Source organism: Panicum virgatum, chromosome 6N, assembly GCF_016808335.1.
Source record: "Panicum virgatum strain AP13 chromosome 6N, P.virgatum_v5, whole genome shotgun sequence".
NCBI lineage: Eukaryota > Viridiplantae > Streptophyta > Magnoliopsida > Poales > Poaceae > Panicum > Panicum virgatum.
In genome coordinates, this window is record NC_053150.1 from 41166400 (window position 1) to 41184489 (window position 18090).

The 18090-nt window shown below is 53.9% G+C and overlaps 2 protein-coding genes across 2 annotated transcripts; one reads left to right on the forward strand and one right to left on the reverse strand.

Moving 5' to 3' along the window:
- The first annotated feature begins 2165 nt into the window (after positions 1-2165).
- On the forward strand, positions 2166-3553 carry LOC120679506 (tetraspanin-8-like). Its single transcript, XM_039961117.1, has one exon. The coding sequence runs from the start codon at positions 2375-2377 to the stop codon at positions 3215-3217; it is 843 nt and encodes a 280-aa protein (XP_039817051.1). The 5' UTR covers positions 2166-2374; the 3' UTR covers positions 3218-3553.
- Positions 3554-3653: 100 nt separating this feature from the next.
- Positions 3654-7234, reverse strand: LOC120679507 (uncharacterized protein At4g14342). The gene is made up of 5 exons (XM_039961118.1): positions 6982-7234; positions 6829-6899; positions 5952-6037; positions 5752-5875; positions 3654-3980 (listed from the first exon to the last, which is right to left on the reverse strand). The coding sequence occupies exons 2-5, from the start codon at positions 6832-6834 to the stop codon at positions 3933-3935; spliced, it is 264 nt and encodes an 87-aa protein (XP_039817052.1). The 5' UTR covers positions 6835-6899; positions 6982-7234; the 3' UTR covers positions 3654-3932.
- Between the last annotated feature and the right edge of the window lie 10856 nt (positions 7235-18090).

Below are 18090 nucleotides of genomic sequence, written 5' to 3' on the forward strand. Positions count from 1 at the left end.
GACTATTACCTCCAGTTGAAAACTAACCCTGCTCTTCCCCTCCTCGGCTCCAATGGCATTTTCCCGTGCTCTAGCTGCCGCCGTCCACCTCGGCTGCGCCTTCGGCGCGGCGCTCTACTGGGCGGCCGGGCCCGTGGGCCACACGACCACCACACTCCCGAGCGGCCACAGTCATGCGGGCGCCGCCGCCACCGCGCCCCTGCTCCTCCTCTTCGTGTCGACCACCTACTTCCTCGCCGTGGCCCTGGTCTACCTCGAGCTCGCCGTGGCCGCCAGCCCTGGCCTGGTCGCGGCGCGGAGGCTCGCCGCGGCCACGGCCAGCGCCGCCGCCGTCACGTCACTGCTTGCACTGTCCGCCGCCGTCTACGGAGGGCTACGGCACCTTGAGGCTTGATGAGGCGCGCGCTGCCGCCGCATCTTGACCGCGTTGCACTACCGCCGTGTCAGTACCGGCTCTGTACTTTGTGCGTGCCTATTGTTGTTGTGTGTCTGAGGGACGCCGTTTTTCTTTTTTATTTTTCTTTTTTTTTGTTTGGATTGCGTGAGTGTGTGCGAGTGTGAGGGAGAGACGTCGTTTGAGCTTGCTTTGTCTTCTTGATGACACCCTTGACGGCATCCTATTATCAGACTATCAGAGTTAAGTTGGAAAAAAAGAACAAATATAAAGTTGGGCCAGTTATCAGTAGCCCATTGTGGAGGGACGGGACGTACAGGCAGTTGGGCCCTTCGTAGGAGAAATAGGCACCGGGAAAGTGTGTTGGAAAAGGCCCGTTTTTACTCGTGCACTTGAGTTCGTGAATCGTTTCCAGTTTCCATGTTTTACGTCCATGGTCCCGCGGCCATTAAGACATGTTGACTTTGTGAAGAAGATGTAGATGTTCGTAGTCCTCAAGTTGTTATAGCTTCTGGTGTTCTCTTTGTTTGGTTTCCTGTTGGATTCACTCAACAAAATTATATGGTTATGACTTATTCGCTCCGTCCAAATAAAATCGTAGAATTCAAAATTTGTTCCATAAAACAAGTTATTTTACTATATTTAAAAAGTGCATATACATATAAAAATCAATAACAACCAAATATAGATAATAAATAGGTGCAAGCATACCTTATTGTTAATCTGTCAAAACATTTCTAGAATTTATGACGGAGGGAGTATATAACAACAAAAAATATCATTGAAAATTTATCACTTCAACTGGTAACCCAGCAATCGTGACGCATCCGCTGGCACAAGCTTAGCATCCGCCGTAGCCCGACAGCAGTGCATGAATAACGAAAATTTCAACGAAGATGTAAGCAAATTCCTTTTTAAGGATCGAGTCCAAGCCTCCAGGGCTCCAAGCTAGGAGTAAATGTCAAACGGGGTTGACAACATGCATCGACGAGGTAAGTCAACCACGCCGCGTAATCCCGGATCTAAACTCCATCCCGCATTGAACGCCTCCACTATTGCTGTTGGCCCCTGTCGCGTGCCTAGTCCCCGCAAGTGGTAGCGGCTGCCGCCTGCATACGCCTCTGTTGAGAACCTGTGGACTGGTGCTGCGAACTGTTGGCAAGGACGAGCCTCTGCAGGGCACTCGTCCCGCTGATGCGTGGCTCCCAGCACAGTGGAGCTCGCACGACAGTTGCACCGAGTCCCTGGTGGAGAGGAGAGGACGAGCGAGCGAGCGACCGGCACCCGGTGCAGCACCACTCGCCAAGCCAGCAGTACGTAGCCGCCGCGCGTGCCCCTCGTTTCTCGAGCAGCTGCGGACATGGTTACGGTCCGGTGGATCGTGACGCGTGACGAACAGTCCACCCGCGCATCGCCCATTCGCCCTCCCATTTACGAGGGGGGCGTCGCTACGTCCACGTGCGCCCCGCCCAAGTTGACCAACCCTCGTCGCGTTACCAGAAGCGGTCGGCGGCTCGGAGACTAGTCCAAGTCAGTCAGTGGAGCAAGCGCGGAGAGAGGAGCACGTCCACTCCCCAAGTTGCGACGCCTCCTCAAGCTGCGAGACGACTCCTGGTCCTGGGAAACCAAAACTAAAAGCCACGCACCCACCCACGGCCACAGGGGTGGACCTTCCAAATCCAAGCGCCGAGCCGTTTGCCCCCGCGGGCCGCTCGCACGGACCACACGGTTTCCGCAGTCTCCAAACGGTTTAAACGCAGGAACCTTGAACCTTCCCCATGCCGCCGCGGCAGCGAGGCCAAGTCAGCTGAGCTCCCCAATCCAGCAGCTCGCGCGACCGCCACGGCACCAGAGCGCCACCACCCTACAAATACGCGCCCGCCCACCTGGCACTGGCAAACCGCGCAGCACAAACCCCACGAGCCACGAGAGCACTCCCCCCCGGGCCGCGCCAGCACGGCACGACACGCCGCCGCCGCCATGGCGATCCGGATGAGCAACAATGTGATCGGCGCGCTGAACGTGGTGGCGCTGCTGCTCTCGGTCCCCGTCCTCGCCGCGGGCGTCTGGCTGCGGTCCCGCGCCGACGGCACCGGGTGCGACCACTTCCTCTCCACCCCGACCGTCGCGCTGGGCGCGGCGCTCGCGGCCGTCTCCCTCGCGGGGCTCGCCGGCGCCTGCTGCCGCGCCACCTGGCTGGTCTGGCTCTACCTCCTAGCCATGCTCGCGCTCGCCGCCGCGCTGCTCTGCTTCACCGCCTTCGCCCTCGCCGTCACCAGCAGGGGGGCCGGGGACGGGGGCTGGCACGACTCAGCCTGGCTGCGGCGCCACGTCGAGGGGAGCAGGAGCTGGAGCAGGGTCCGGAGCTGCCTCGCCGACGCCGGCGTGTGCAAGCGCCTCGAGAAGGAAGGCGGCAAGGGCAAGGAGGAGGAGGCGGCGGCGCTGGCCCGGCTCGCTGGCCGCGGCGTGTCGCCGGTCGAGTCCGGGTGCTGCAGGCCGCCCGCGAGCTGCAACTTCACGTACGCGGGGAGCGGGGAGTGGACCAGGCCCGTCGGGAGGGGTCCCGCGCCGCCGGCCGACCCGGACTGCGCCAGGTGGGACAACGACGGCGACAAGCTCTGCTACGGGTGCCAGTCGTGCAAGGCCAGCGTGGAGGTCGAGCTCCGGCGGGACTGGAAGCGCGCCGCCGTCTTCAACGCCGTCTTCCTCGCCTTCATCGTGGTCGTCTGCGCCCTCAGCTGCTGCGCCTTCAGGAACAGCCGCAAGGACAACTTCGCCTACCACAGCAGCCGCGGCGGATGGAATCGAGCCGGAGACGCATAATCGAACTGCTAACCTGTAGCCCATGGAGAAGCACGAGTGGCTGCTGCCGCTGCTGCAGGGTCTCCCTATGATCGGTGTTAGTTTAGCCTAGCATTTGTAGCTTGTATAGGATCTGGATATCTTAATTTCCTTTTCCACTTTGTTCATACATATAATATGACTTGCTTATACTCCGTAGTAAATTAGCAGTGTAGTACGCTAAAAATCGCCAATTTCAGAATGGTAGCCGTCTAGATGGGAATGGCTCTCCAGATACCCAGTTTGGAGCGGAACAATCTGGGCAATAGTTCAACTCTGATCATACTCTTCCCCTGAATCACTTCTATGTTAGCTGAATATGTATGAGCCCTGCTATGGTGGCGCAGAAGACATCAGACATCAGATCGTTGCATATCCTAAACAAATCATTCGCAACATTTGCATAGACACTGCAGGCTTCAATCTGGCCAGTACATTTGCTTCCACGCTGGTTGAACACGCCACAAATATACCACAGGCCAGCAACATTTTCTTAAACACTTCATACAAGTTCGAAATATTTGTGCATCATAATAGATTGATAGAAGACAAGTCAAGCATATGTGATAAGAGTACACTTTAAAATGAGTTGCATATAGTACCACGGTGGCTAATCTAGTCTCCTTCCAAATCATGCTGGGGCTAAACATAGGTTGCTCTCTTGGTAAAGACTGAAATTATGCACCAGCTCCTCCCCTCAGTCTTCGTCTCTCTCAGGAGGGAGACCACAAGGAAGCAGCATTTTCTGTTATACAGAAACAGTGGATTAATACCAATTGCAATTCCTCATCAATAGAACTGTTTGTTATAAAATGTTCAAAGATGCAAAAGCAGTATGTAGTCTGCACACCAGTCATGGCTAAATATCAAAATAAAAATTTGTTAAACAAGTGAGATGTCCCGCTCCAAAACAAAGAAAAAGGTGTGTGCCACACTCACGAGGGGCATAACTAGTTGTGACAACAAGCAGTAAAACAAAGACCTTGGGGGTTTTCTTATCCTATTAACACTTTTAGCTTGCAAAATTGGACAATAATCAAATGAACTTGATGGAAGGTAAGATGACAAGCTCACACTCGTGTATTTGGCCTCATTATCAAATTATAGGTACTCCAGCTCTGTTTTTTATATGCAGTTGCATGTGCAACAGCACTACTAAACTGAACCACAGTACCAATGTCTCCATTAATTTACCCAATACATATTTGGTTCCAATGGAGACTGAGCTAAAGGTTTTGAACTCATTTGCTTAACAGATTAGCCGTGAGTACAATCACTAACGGAACTGGCTTTAGTGATTAGTTAATTGGCCAGTACCTGTTTTTGTTATTTGAAGGCTTGCAGCTACCATCTAGTATGAGGGTGTCAGCATTTAGTTATTTCAGAACCTCTCTGGCCTACAGATTAAAGCATGTATGCAGTTACCACTATCTTATAAAACACCAATACTTTGATTTGAGTGCATCACTAAATACTACGCTGAATATAGTCAATTGGGTGTAGATACAGAACATTTATCTTAATGAGAGATATTTGTTTTATTACTCTGGGTCCTTTGACCAGCATTGAGTATCCATCCCGATATCCCATCCCTTCAACAAACTGATTTAAACCGGCTATTTCTATAGCACTGTAGATTATCACTAACTATGCACCATTTGCATAACTGTAAGCTATGTCTATTCAGTTAGAAGTTACTCCCTTATATTAGGACATCAACACGGTGTGCAATATAAGACTTTGAATAGCAATATCTACAGGAAAATATCACTATGAACCGAAGTAATTAGATATTATGCAAATATAAATATATGCTTTCATAGAAATTGATGGTCAAAGTTAAAAATGTTTGACTTAGGGCAATCCCAGACATAAATACATTTGGATCAGACGTAGTACTAATTATACATCATCTCAAAATTACTTTCAGCCCTCTCACCACAGGTAAATGATTGGTTATGTGAAAACAGCTGAGCTACAGTTTATCCCTGTTTGGTAATGACAATTCCTCATCAAGTTAGTCTATAATCATAGTTCTAGGAAAAGTTAGTATACAATCATAGTTCTAGGCAAAGTTAGTATATAATCATAGTTCTAGGCAAAGTTAGTATATAATCATAGTTCTAGGCATGTGACTAGTAGTGAGAACAGAAAGAAAACAGCAGAGCAGCAGACCTCTACTCTACTTTATACCCAACCATCCCATCTTTCTTGAAGGAAGTTCCTAATTCTTATGGAGTTATGGTAGCATCATGAGAAAATAATATTGCTGCTCAAGCTAGGTTCTGACAAATTCATATTGAGTTTTCAGTATATAAATGGAAACAGATTGGAATAGTGGCCAGCATATAACTGGTGGCATTTCATACTTGCAGAGACAAATATACAATACAACCATTGCACTTAGATACTGAGTTATAACGCCAAAATTTTACTGCAATATTTACCTGGACCTGTTCTACAGAACTTTTCAGATATAGCTTAGTAGGTGAGTTAAGGAAAGTTTCCATGTATACCTGCATGAAATTGTAACGTTCTCTTCCAATCGATTCATTCTCAGCAATGGCAAAGTACGCCAACATTGGATAGTGCCCAATATAAGAGGCATAGCTGTCCCTCTGGATGTTCACAGCCCATTCACTGTAATAAAGAAAACATGAAGCTTAATATCTTTCGAGTTAGTGGCATCTTTTGTTACAAGGAACAGGGTACTTACAATCTGGTCAAGTCAGCATGCCCTGTACCGACATATTTGGCTTGAAGATGCTCAAGCTGAGAGTTTATGTTGAACCTATCGCTAGCCTTTGAAATAGTAAGTTGAGTTAGTCAAATTGTCAAATAAAACCTAGCTATATGAACAACACAACGAAAGACTAAGATATAAATGAGACAAAGTGAGGTAAAGAAATCAGAAGTTCCACAAGACCAGGTAATATCATCCAAGCATAAATGAATATTGAATACTGCAATAGCTTAAACTCAAAGCGCAATCGCAAGTGAACTTTAACAAATAAATAACATACCACCACACTTCCTGCTGTTGCAACAGGTATATCATGTTCTTATTAGAACAGGGGTTATGTCATTATGTGAAATGAGCCATACACTTAAAAGAGTCATGCTCCACTACACCCCTTGAACAAAAGAGAATGAACTCCAACAATGCTATATCTTATACGAAATCAACATCCTCGAAACTTTGCTGCAAATTCGGTAAAACAACAAGCAGCATGTAGAAAATGCCCTAGTGCTTTGATTATTATGGTTAAAAAGAATAGCAATTCCACACTAAGCACTGAACGGAACCACACTTCCAATTTCACCCTAGGCTAAATTCATCAAGCAAAAAGGGATTGCGTAACTGTTTTTCAAGCCTCTATCTTAGTATCTTTGCAATTACAGAACAGGACACGAAAAACAGGGAAGAACAGGTTCCCTAGTTTAACCAAACGAAAACCGCAAGGATCACAGCATGTAGAATATTGATGCACCAATCTGTTGTGTTAAGGTGTCCTAACCGCAGAAGAAACCGAAAGCTATCCGCAACACACAGGCAACCAACCCGTCGACGAGAAAGGCCAGGGACTACCAACCTGCATGGTGGCCGATTGCTTTGATCCGGCACCTCACGCGAGAGCTTGGAACACCGGAATCAGAAGCGCACCTAGAAGCGAAAGGGGAAACAAAAGGAAGTTGGTGAGGCGGGACGGATTCCATGGCAGGGGCGGGCTCAACGGGGGATTCACCTGTGGGGTGGCGGGAGCCGGGACGTGAAAGCGAGCCGGCGGCGCGGGATCCACGGCAGTCCGCGGCAGATGGGCGGACCGGCGGAAGGCAGCGCTGGAACAAGCTAGGGTTTGGGAACTTCGGGCAAGTGGCGGTCAGGCGGAGGCTGGAGAGGAAGAGGAAGCGAGGAACCGGAGGATGCGAAGCTGCCCGTGCGAATTGCGCCAGCCGTTTCGGCGTCGGTGCTCGGGAGGCAACAGGCCGCGACTCGCTGATGGATTCGGCCTGACGAAGTAAGAGTTTATTTTATATATTATTTATTTATTGATTTTTCAAAAATATATACCGCAAAATTTTTTTGCAGATCTGGCCTCCTGTCGCCAGTTCAGGTAAGGACATACCGCCGGATGAACTGGCGATAGGGTAATGTAGCGATGTTATCGCCGATGACCGGCGAAATTTCTTTTGACCTGGGCAGTTTATTTTAAAAAAATTATAACTAATTTATATAAATACGGATGGAGATCAATTTTATATGAAAATTGTAGATCTCGACGAGATCTACAACTTTGTAGTTCAAACTTTTTTTATTTGGAGCCATCTTGGTGCTCAAATAATCGACATATTTCAGATAAAATTTTAATTTTGGTCTGAACAACCCACCTTCAAAAAATATAATTAATTAATATGAACTCGTATGAAGATAAATTTTATATAGAAATTATAGAACTCGGCAAGATCTACAACTTTGTATTTTAAAATTATGTCATTCGAAGCCATTTTGGTGCTCAAATAATTGTCAAGCTTCAGATCCAAAATTAAATTTTAGATCTGGAGCATTTATCGATTATTTGAGCAAGATGGCTCCAAATGAAAAAAGTTTAAACTACAAAGTTGTAGATCTCGTCGAGGTCTACAATTTTCATATAAAGTTTATCTCTATCCGAGTTCATATAAATTAGTTATGATTTTTTGAAAATGAGTTGCTCAGGTAAAAAAATTTACATCGCTACAGTACCCTACCGCCGGTTCATCCGGCGGTATGCTCCTACCGCCGATTGAACTGGCGACAGGAGGCTAGATCTGAAAAAAAACAATTTGTGGTATATATCTTTGAAAAATCGAAAAATAAAATAAAATAAAATAAAAATAGAAAAACCGACGAAGTAATTACCCACTGGGCTGGGCTGCTAACATTGGGCCCTCGGGAAGGTGAGCGGCGGCCCATGGACGGGGGTTCTAGGCTAATATGATGATTATCCGAATTTTTGTCCATTCTTCCATCGAATTTACAGTTACACCCGCTTCTAGTATTTGAGGAATTGAGGTTAGTTTTTTCAGAAAATGGAAGACTAAGAAACAAATCAAACAGCCATGTGTATGACACGTGATTGACATGACGCGATTCGAACAGAGGACAGTGATTAATTAGTTTGAATCTCGAACTTATAATGCATTTTTCTTTCTAACAACGAATCCTTTTCTTTGTTATGTATGAATCACTATGTTGTTTAGAAAGCATACCAAAATATGATTTCTTTTCTCACACAAGAAAATTACCTATTATTTAAATATAGAACAAACGAGACAACTTATTACTTATTGAAGTATCGACATTTAGAATATATTGTTTCGATTATGTATTTTAAACACTTGTATATGAATATACAATTTTATTATATATTTTAAATAGTGTAAGTTCTCTAAATTCACCTAAGACTGACTCCAACAACAGAGAGGTAATTTGGAGAGGCAAATGTCCATTTGCATCCTGTGTACAGTACAAAGAGATGCAATTTTTCTTTGTGTCTCCAACAGAAGAGAGGAAGAGGCAGTTGCAGCACGCCGCCGCAGCCCCGCGTGCCACGAAGCGAACGGAAAGCGCGCGCCATCAGGGCCAATCCACTAGCGGCGCCATCAGGGCCAATCCACAGCTCCGAGGGAGACGGGATGAGGTCGGCCACGTACAATCTTGGTCGAGGCGGCGGAAGGAGAGCGCGCAGCGCAGCCACAGCTTCGAGGGGCGGGAGACGAGGCCGGGGCGTGCGGGAAGAGAGGAGGATCTGGACCGCGACGGTGCAGCGGCAGCTGCAGCGGCAGGACGGCGCCCGCGCCCACCTCCTGGCGCCGCGGCGGGTGGCGGTGCTCGTGGCGCGCCTGGGCCACCCGCGGATGCTGGTCGACCGCTTCATGCGGGCCGTGGAGGCCTCCGCGTCGGCGCCGGCGGGGCACGGCCGCAGGCGCGGCCACCACCACCACTTCCGCCTGCCTCACATCCACATCGCCCGCTGCTTCAGGCTGTCGCCCCCGCGTCGCCGCAGCCCCGCTGCGCAAACCCTGCTCCTCCTCCTCGCCGCCGCCCCGCAACCCCGCGCCGCTGCAGCCCCGCCGCGCAACCCCTGCTCCTCCTCCTCGCCGCCGCGGAGCTCGATCTCTCCGCCTGCCGCCGTGAAGCATCCCCTCATAAGAGAAGACTTAAAAGTGATACAATATCAGTCCCAGGAGGCTGATAACACTTTTATTACATCAGATGGTACATCACCGTACAACTCTACGCGGAAGTGGGCAGTGAAGCGCCACTATCGCGAGGATAACAACTAACACCCACACAACGATATTAAATACGAAGGCGGGGTCATCAAAGTCTTGCGCCATACGGAACTTCCTGCGGGTGACCCTATCCACAGGCAAGGTTGGGTGCATGACGGAACATCTACTCAACGTCTTCGGGAACGAAGTCTGGATCTTCCTCTGTAAAAATTAAGAATAGGGTGAGTACAAACGTACTCAGCAAGTCCAACCACACCCACGGAGGGGGTATAAACAGAATATAATGCACAGGATAAATCAAGGATAAGGCTAGTGTTTAATTTGCGGAAAGCTGATTTTTATGCAAGGGTTCATTTGAAAGAAAGGATTTTCAAAGCAAATTTTTCGAGTAACACAGGATCCAAGTTTTAGGTTGCTACCGGACTCCTCATCCGCCGTAGCACTCGGCACAACTGCCGGACACTATCCCAAAACAACTCACGCCAACACATCCAATCCCAGAAGAAACACTAGTTATGTGACCACACCGTAACTCGCCCAGTACCGTGGGTACGGCTATTCGAATAGATTTTAACTCTGCAGAGGTGTGCAACTTTATCCACAAGCGGGGTACCACAGCTCGATCACCGTAGTGTCGGTGCAGATCCCAACAAAGCCATTACCCACCTTAGCTAGACCTGACTAGCCATCACGGGATCCACCAAGGGGTCATTGACCTATCACAGAGGTTTTAACCGGGGCATAAGTCACACAGAGCTAATCCCTTCTCCTTGATCACCCATTGCTCTCAGCTCTCCTGATGGCTATCAGACTAACTAGTGGGGTTTATGCTAAGCCGTTGCCCATTCAACGGTCGAGTGGTTTGCACGATAGTGGAGTTAGGTGAGACGACACACCAACTCGGTCCTTAGTGGTGACAAGATGGATATCTCCCTCCCCTGCTCTGCCACACAGGCATGAGCACACCAATCGGCAAAATCACACAGAAATGTCATCCATCCCGTCTAAACTCATCTTTCGAAATTCCACATTTCTCCCTTCCCACACACGCACACATTTTTTTAATAAAACAAGTTGTATTGTGTATAAGGTCCTAAGCATTCTAGCAGCGATTAACGTCCAAACAAAACACATTCAGACATTAATCTAGGTGGTCAAGGAATGGTTATAACAAATCAAGGGGTGTCTATCCAACCATGTTTTCAGCAGGCAAAATATATGCAATTTTATAAAATAGGCCAATAGGTTGTGTTTATAAAAACTAGGACAAAACATGTATCAAAGGGCGGGATTGAACTTGCCGTCTTCAAAGCCTTCCGGGAGGTCCTGGTCGAAGTACTATCCTTCGGGCTCGGGGTCGCAGAACTGGTCCTCGTTCGCTTGCTCACAGTACTGCTCGTCGACGAGTTCTCCCTCGTTCACACTGTGATCTACGACGCATACAAACAAACACACAATCAAGAAAAAGAAATAAAAGTTTTATCGCTGAGCTCGATTCGGAAACAATTAAGATATGGAGATAGGAGTAATATTTTCAGACGGTTTCTTAATGGCATGTCCAGAACTATAATAGGAATGGCGTGGTAATGTTTCAGGTCGATCGGAGATTGTTTGGCACATGGAATGATAAGTTAACCGGGTGTTTAGGGTCCAAACAAAGGTCCAGGGATTTATTTGTAATTAGTGAAAGGACCTGATTAGAAATCTGGGGAATGTTTGGGTTATTCTAGGAAAGGGTAGGGTTTTGTTTATAAATCTGTTTATATGGTGGTGGGGTTTGTTTTGAAATATAATAAAGGAGGGGGTTTCTTTTGCAAAAGACTAAAGAGTGGGAGGGTTCTTAAATAAAAAGGAAACAGGCCAGGGGGCTTTGGGCATATTTGCCCTCCTCTCCTTCCTCCCGACCGAAGAACAGGGGAGGGAGGGGCGGCTCGCCGGCGGCGGCCTGGGCCGGCGGCTCGGGGCGCGAGGGCGGCTCTGGAGTGAGGGAAAAGAGAGAGGGAGGAGAGAGGATCCGATCCCCGGCCGTGGCTCGGTCGGAGGTGGCTCGTGGGATCTTGGCCACGACGGCCGGCGGGCGACGGCCGGCGGCGACTGTGGTGGCACCTCTGCGAGGTTCGGCGGCGGTCAGGGAGTGGGGCAAAAGCACGAGGGGACCCTGGGGGCTCGATTCCCCCGCTCACCTTGTGTTGGGATGGAGCGAGGGGACGACGCGATGGTGGCCTGCGGCGGTGGGCTCTGGAGCTCGTCGTGGTGGCGCTGCGGAGCTAGGAAGAAGGGCGTGTGGTGGTGGCCGGTTTTGTGAGGCTCAAGGGCGCGGCGGAGGGCTGATTTAAAGGCGAGGAAAGGCGGTGGAGCGGTGGCTGCGTTGGTGGCGGCCGGCGAGCGGTGCGGGGCGCCTTCAATGGCCCAGGTCGACGCGATGGCTCGGGCAGGCGCGCAGGCACGTGGAGGGGCCGGGGTGCTGTGCTTGTCATTGAGCGGGTTCGAGTAGCGAGGCGGCGGCGTAGTGTGCGCGTGTGCTTGCGCAGGGCACAGGAGCGGCCGGCGGCTAGTGCGGGCACAGGAAGGCGGCGGCGTAGTGTTGCGCTCGGCTTGTGCTCGAGCGGTGCGCGGCCAGGCGGCTGTGGCATGGCGCGGGCGTCGTGGCGTCGCGGCGTGCGCGGCTCAGTGTGCGCGCACATGCACACGGCCAAGGGGGTGCTTGGCGCGGCGGGGTGCACGGGCCAAGGGGTGTGCGCGAGGGTGAGCGGGAGGCGGCCGCGCGAGCGGGGAAGGCGGTGGCCGGGCCGGGCGCGCTAGTCGCGTGCGTGGGCAGGGGAGGCAGGGCACGCGCGGCGCGTGCGGCCAGGGCGCAGAGACGGAAAGAGGAGAAGGAGGGAGAAAAGAAAAGAGAAAAAGGAAAAAAAAAGAAAAGGGGCGGAGAAAAAGAGGGAGAGAGAGGGAGAGAAAAAGAGAGATCGACCGGCGGATCTCGCGGTGGCGACCGCGGCCGGACGCGCACGTGCGCCGGTCGGGCGTGATGCGGCGGTCGGCGGTACGTGACACGCGGAATAGGAAAAAGAAAGAGACGAGGCAGTGATTGATTCGGATGTCGGGACCGGTCTTTCGGGAGACCAGGAGATCGGGCAGGAAAAGTCTGAGCTCAACGATGAAACTTATTTTAGCGCGTGATTTAATTTTAGTGAATTTTTCGGGATGTCACACGTCGCAACCCCGCGCCGCCGCAGCTCCGCAGCCCTGGCCCGCAACCCCTGCTCCTCATCGCCGGCCCGCAGCTGGACGACGCACCCGGCTTCACCTTCCCTGCTCCGCCGCGCCATACTCCGGTTGCTGCTGCTCCGGCCCGCGGCTGCGCCTCACCTCCTCTGCCTGCGGCCGCGCTCTGCCTCCCCTGCTCCACCACGCCAGACTGGAGGGCCGTGGGGTCGGGCGCCGGCCAGCTTCGCCCTTCGCCGCGCCGCCGGGAGGAGGGGCGCGGGCGGAGAGGAGAGCCCCGCAGCAGGCAAATACGTCGGAGGAGAGAGGGAGCGCATTTTTCCATCGCCTCTTTCCTCCGAGGTATTTTGCCTCTCCGTTTGCCTCTCTTGTTGGAGACGGTTGCCCATGCTACAGTAGCCAGTGATGAGGCAAAAATGGGTTTGCCTCCCCCGATGCCTCAGCTATTGGACTCAGTCTAACTATATTTTTTCCTAATATGAAGTAGACTTGCATGACCCTTTTGCACACGGTGCCGGGTGACCTCGTTCGTCCATCTCATTGGTCTTCTCATCACTTGTGCCGGCAGCAGTACCACCGCTCCCTTCCCTTCCGATGACGACATCGATATCCCATATAGTACGGTGGGGGAGGGGGGCTCGGTGCAAAACATGGACATTAGGATGGGGGAGTGGTGGGCGCTTAATTGCAAAATGTTCCCACCTCTACTCATAGCTCTTGGATGAGGATCCTGTAGTGTTGATTGGGGTTTCCAAAGTTTGCATAGGAGGTCTGGTTTTCATAGGATACGGTGCCAAACTTTAGCTCTATCATATCAAATACTATCTTGCTATTTAATTTATGAGTATTAAATAAAATTTAATTATAAAATTTGTTGTGGCGGAAAGCCACAGCCGGGTGGCGGAAGGCACCCGCCTAAGCCCAGAGGGTGTGTACTCAGGGGTTAGCTAGTCCTAGTTCGATCTTGCTCAAGAACACGATGAACACAGCGGGATTAGAGTGGTTCGGGCCGCCGGAGCGTAATACCCTACGTCCACTGTGTGTTGTATTGCCTTGTCTCGAGAGAGTTCGCGAGAGCTTGTGTGTGTGTCTGGAGAGCCTGTTGTGTACAGCGAGCGTCTCCCTTTTATATCTCAAGGGGGCGCGTACATGGCCGTTGGGTCCCCGACAGGTGGGCCCAACGATGAAGTACAAGATAACGTACTGTTCATAATTATGGCATTACAGGCGAAGGAGATCCCTCTCCTGGATTCTATGCCTGCTCCCGGAATCCTCCGTCCAGCGTGTCCAGGAGCTGTCTTGTCGGAGTGGTGCCAGGCATAGCTAGCGGCGTTGCCTGCCACGTAGCTGAACGGGCCGCGTAGCTTGCGGCGTAGGAGGCATGATGGAAAAGTGCCATGCCGTCGTATCCAATTAATGCAGCAGACGGGCTCTGCGCGGGTGCGCCTCAGGCGGCTACACTGTGTACCTTGGTAATACGCGGTGCACAGTGAGGCCTGACAAAGGCTGTCCCGCGTGCCGTGGCGACAGAGCACGCCTCAACCATCTGCATTAAATGTGTTGGGTGGGCGAGTCTACTAGCGGAAGACTCGCACACGATCCCGCGCCCGTGCCTCCGGGACACGTGGCGGCTCCGGACCCCATGCGGTAAGGGGAGGTCCGGATGGACGCAAGAGGTCCCGGACCCCTATGGGGGGTCCGAGGCCTCGGCTGTCAGCTCGGAGCTTCCCTTCCTTAGGGACACGTGGCGTCTTCGGACCCATCCCCAGGCGGGGAACGGGTCCGGGTCTGTTGTCCGGGTGAGGAAAGAGCCTGACCCATGGGGCCTGGATACTTTGCCCTTTGCGCGCAGTTACGGATAACTACGCGGGTCCTGCCTTGCCGCAGTAAGAGTGGGTATCCCTATTATAGGGTACCGACAGTGGCCCCCGGGCCCACCTTGGGGGAGGTACGAACCCGCAGGTGGGGCCACTACTGATATTTGGCTCTGCATAGCTTGAAGCTTCTTACTGCAGGGGCCTTGACCGGCTTTGACCATCCGTTGGGTTGTTTGCTGCCTCATCACATCACAACGGCTTACTGACTCATGGCCCCCACGCACGGTGGTTCACCTCGTGACGCGCGCGACGCTCGGCATTGTTGCGGCCGGAGTAAATGGTACATTTACCACCGGCGCAGTTCCCGAAAAGCTCGGCCACGCCAGCGCTTAATACGCGCACGTCAGCTCAGCTTCCGCCTCGCTTCGCGCGTGGGCGACGGTTCAGATCCCACCTTTTCACACCTTTGCTGGTTACCCGCCCTCCCTGATAGATGGGCCTGGGCCCCCTTGTTAGGGACTAAGCGGTCAACACCAGGTGCGGCGTCGCTTGGGTTCCAGCGATGGTTCCGGGGCGCGCCGGTTGAGTCAGGCTTTATAACGGGGCGAACCGCATACTGCGGTTACTTTCCCGCATTCGCCTTCTTCCTTCCAACCTTTGTGCCCCTTTGCCTTCGAGCTTTCCTTGCCCCTTGCTCCCCCACACAGGCTGCTCCACACCTCCATAGAGAGATGGCATCCCTTTCTCATCCCCGCCGTTTCCAGTCCGAGGAGGAACTGAACACGGTGCGCCGCCTGCTTGGGTGGAGTGCTCAGGAGACCGGCTGGGGGGCCCGAGAAGGCTTGGTTCCCCTTGGCAACCTCCGCACCGGGGAGTTTGTGCTATTCACCTCGCACATCTCCACCGGCGTGGGGCTGCCAATCTCTTCATTTCTGCTACTGCTGTTGGAAGACTTCAGCCTCCAACTTCAGCACCTGACACCCCACTCCCTCCTCCTGACGTCCATCTTCGTGCATTTGTGTGAGATGTTCGTGGGAGTGCGGCCCTGCGTCATCCTCTTCCGCTACTTCTTCGTCCTGGTGAGGTCCGGAAGGAGCAAGGACGAAGTGGGGGGGTACTACTTCCAGATGAGGAGTGACCTGTCGACGCCTTACATTCCCGGCCTCACTGGCGGGAAGTGGGAGGAGTGGCGCAGGGATTGGGTGATCGCCACCACCGAGGCCATCGAGCGCCTCGCCCTGCCGACCAAGGGACCTGCCACCGACTGTGGATCCTGGAGGGCCAAGCCGTCCCTGCAGCCGGAATTCGACTCTGTGCTGGGCAAGATCAGGTCACTGGCGGAGAGCGGCCTCACTTCGTGGCACGTGCTCGGAGATTTCCTGAAGTGCCGGATCGCCCCCCTGAAGCAGCGGCCGCGCCCTGCTTGGAGCTTCACCGGCCTCAACGACTGCAGCAGGACCCACCGCGGAGATGGGAGACGCCTTCATCTCGGAGAACCTGATCCTCCCTCAGGGTATTGTCCCCCTTTGCGAGGACTCCGCGAGGGTGGTGGTGCTGGCTACCCTGCAAACTCTTGACGACGGGGGGCTGGCCCCACGCCAGACCAGGGGCGATCCGAACCGTGGGCTCTGGATCCCTGGCACATCAGGGGATCAAGCTACACTGAGCACCTCGGGGTCCGGCGCCACCACGAAGGGGAAGCAGGCCGTGGCCAGTAGCGTCGCCACAGCCGGTTCCAGCCAGGTACAGAGCAGCTCCGGTGCATCGTCAGGGGATGCAGGCCGGCGCAGGCTACTCAGGGGTGACGGGACCCTAGTCTCGGAGCCCGCCACGAAGCGTCAGAGGACCGCTGAGGGCGCGGGCCAGGGTAGCTCCTGGGCCACCGGCCCTCACGGGTCCTCCGGGGCGTCTGCGCCGCCACCATCGCCGCCGAGAGATACCTCCCGCCGGCAGCAACTCCAGCAGCAGCAGGAGCAGCTGCAGCGGGCGCAAGAGCGGCAACAACAGCAACAGGTGCAACCCCGGGTTGCATCCGCGCCGCGGCCACAAGAACAGCAGCAACATCAGGAGCAAGCCCGGGTTGCGCCTGCATCGCAGCTGCAGGAGCAGCAGCAGCAGCAGGAGCGGAGGTCGGGCCTCTGAGGACGCTGGGTACCCGGCACTTCTAGGTTAGTGTTATTCTGCTCTCTTCCCCTATGCCAGGTGCTCTGCTTTTTGCTGAAGGTTTCTCCGCTTGTTGCCTGGGCTCCTCGCCCCAGCAGTTCTTCTACCATCGCCGGCTCGTCGGCTGGTGCCCAGGCAACCGCGGCCTCGGCGGTGACAGCAGCAGCGACGGCGGGTACGGAACCCTCAGGTACAATGAACCTCTGCCAGCCCGGTGATGCCCGGTGTGGTGCTGACAGGCGCGTCATTACCAGACTCAGCAGCACACAACGATGCAGCAGCAGGGGCGCCTGCGGCGGGCGCAGTAGATGCAGCGGCGGTGGAGGCACCGGTGCTGGGCGCAGCCGCACCCGCACCCGACGCAGCGACGGCGGAGGCGCCGGCGCTGGGCGCAGCCGCACCCGACGTGGCAGCGGCGGAAGCGCCAGCGCTGGCCGCAGCCGCACCCGACGTGGCGGCGGTAGAGGCGCCGGTGCTGGGCGCTGCCGCACCCGCCGCAGCGGCGGCGGAGGCGCCGGTACTGGGCACCGCCGCACCCGATGCAGCGGCTGTGGAGACGCTGATGCCGGGCGCAGCCGCATCCGACGCAGCGGCGGCGGAGGCGCCGGAGTCAAGTGCTGCAGCGGAAGCTCCCACCTCCAGCTCCGATCCTGTTGCAGAGGAGGAGTTGGAAGTGGTCTTTGGCAGGCAGCTCCTGCAGCTCCAACTCCCGGAGGAGGAAGCGACTCCCCTTCCCCAGGTGCTGACCCAGGTCCGGCGGTCGATAGTGGAGGCAACCTCCTCCGCCGAGGCGGCCTTCCGGCGGGAGTGGTCTGCCCTGGAGAGCGAACGCCAGCGCCTCTCCAACTGGCACACCCGCCTGGAGGCGCACACGAAGGCGGAAGCCTCCCGTGCTGCGGAAACCCGGTCGAAGCTCAAAGCCGACCAGGAGGCCTATCGAGCCAACCTTCTGAAGGTATTCAACCGGGAGCTTGCAGTATCGAGCCGGGAGAAGACCCTGGCACAGCGGGAGGAGACTTTTGCCTTGGAGGTTATTGGCTTCGCGGCTCAGTGGTCCGACCTCGAGACTCGCCTCGCGGCCCAGTAGTCCGAGCTGGAGACTCGCAGCCAGGGTCTCGACATCCACAGGCAGGAGCTGGACGAGCTCTCCGGGACCCTGGCTGGATGGCAGAAACAGCTGGAGGAGAGGGCCAGCAAGCTGGCCGACGCCGAGGCGGAGGTGGAGGAGGACCGGAAGTCCTTCTCCAAGCGGGAGGCCCACGCCACCGGCATAGAGAAGAAACTTGGGCGCCAGCGGGACTCCAACTCCCGCGAGCTCGAGGAGAGATCTCGTGAGGTGGAGGTGGCCAAGGCGACGCTGGACACCCGGGTGCAAGAGGC

What these genes read in the sequence shown, in the direction of transcription:
- LOC120679507 (XM_039961118.1), bottom strand. An exon ending in CATGCTGACTTGACCAGATT is followed by an intron (nt 5,876 to 5,951) that starts GTAAGTACCCTG and finishes TCTTTATTACAG; the next exon opens with TGAATGGGCTGTGAACATCC. An exon ending in AACGTTACAATTTCATGCAG is followed by an intron (nt 3,981 to 5,751) that starts GTATACATGGAA and finishes TCTGTATAACAG; the next exon opens with AAAATGCTGCTTCCTTGTGG.
- LOC120679506 (XM_039961117.1), top strand. Translation starts at nt 2,375, where the DNA reads ATGGCGATCCGGATGAGCAACAATGTGATCGGCGCGCTGAACGTGGTG.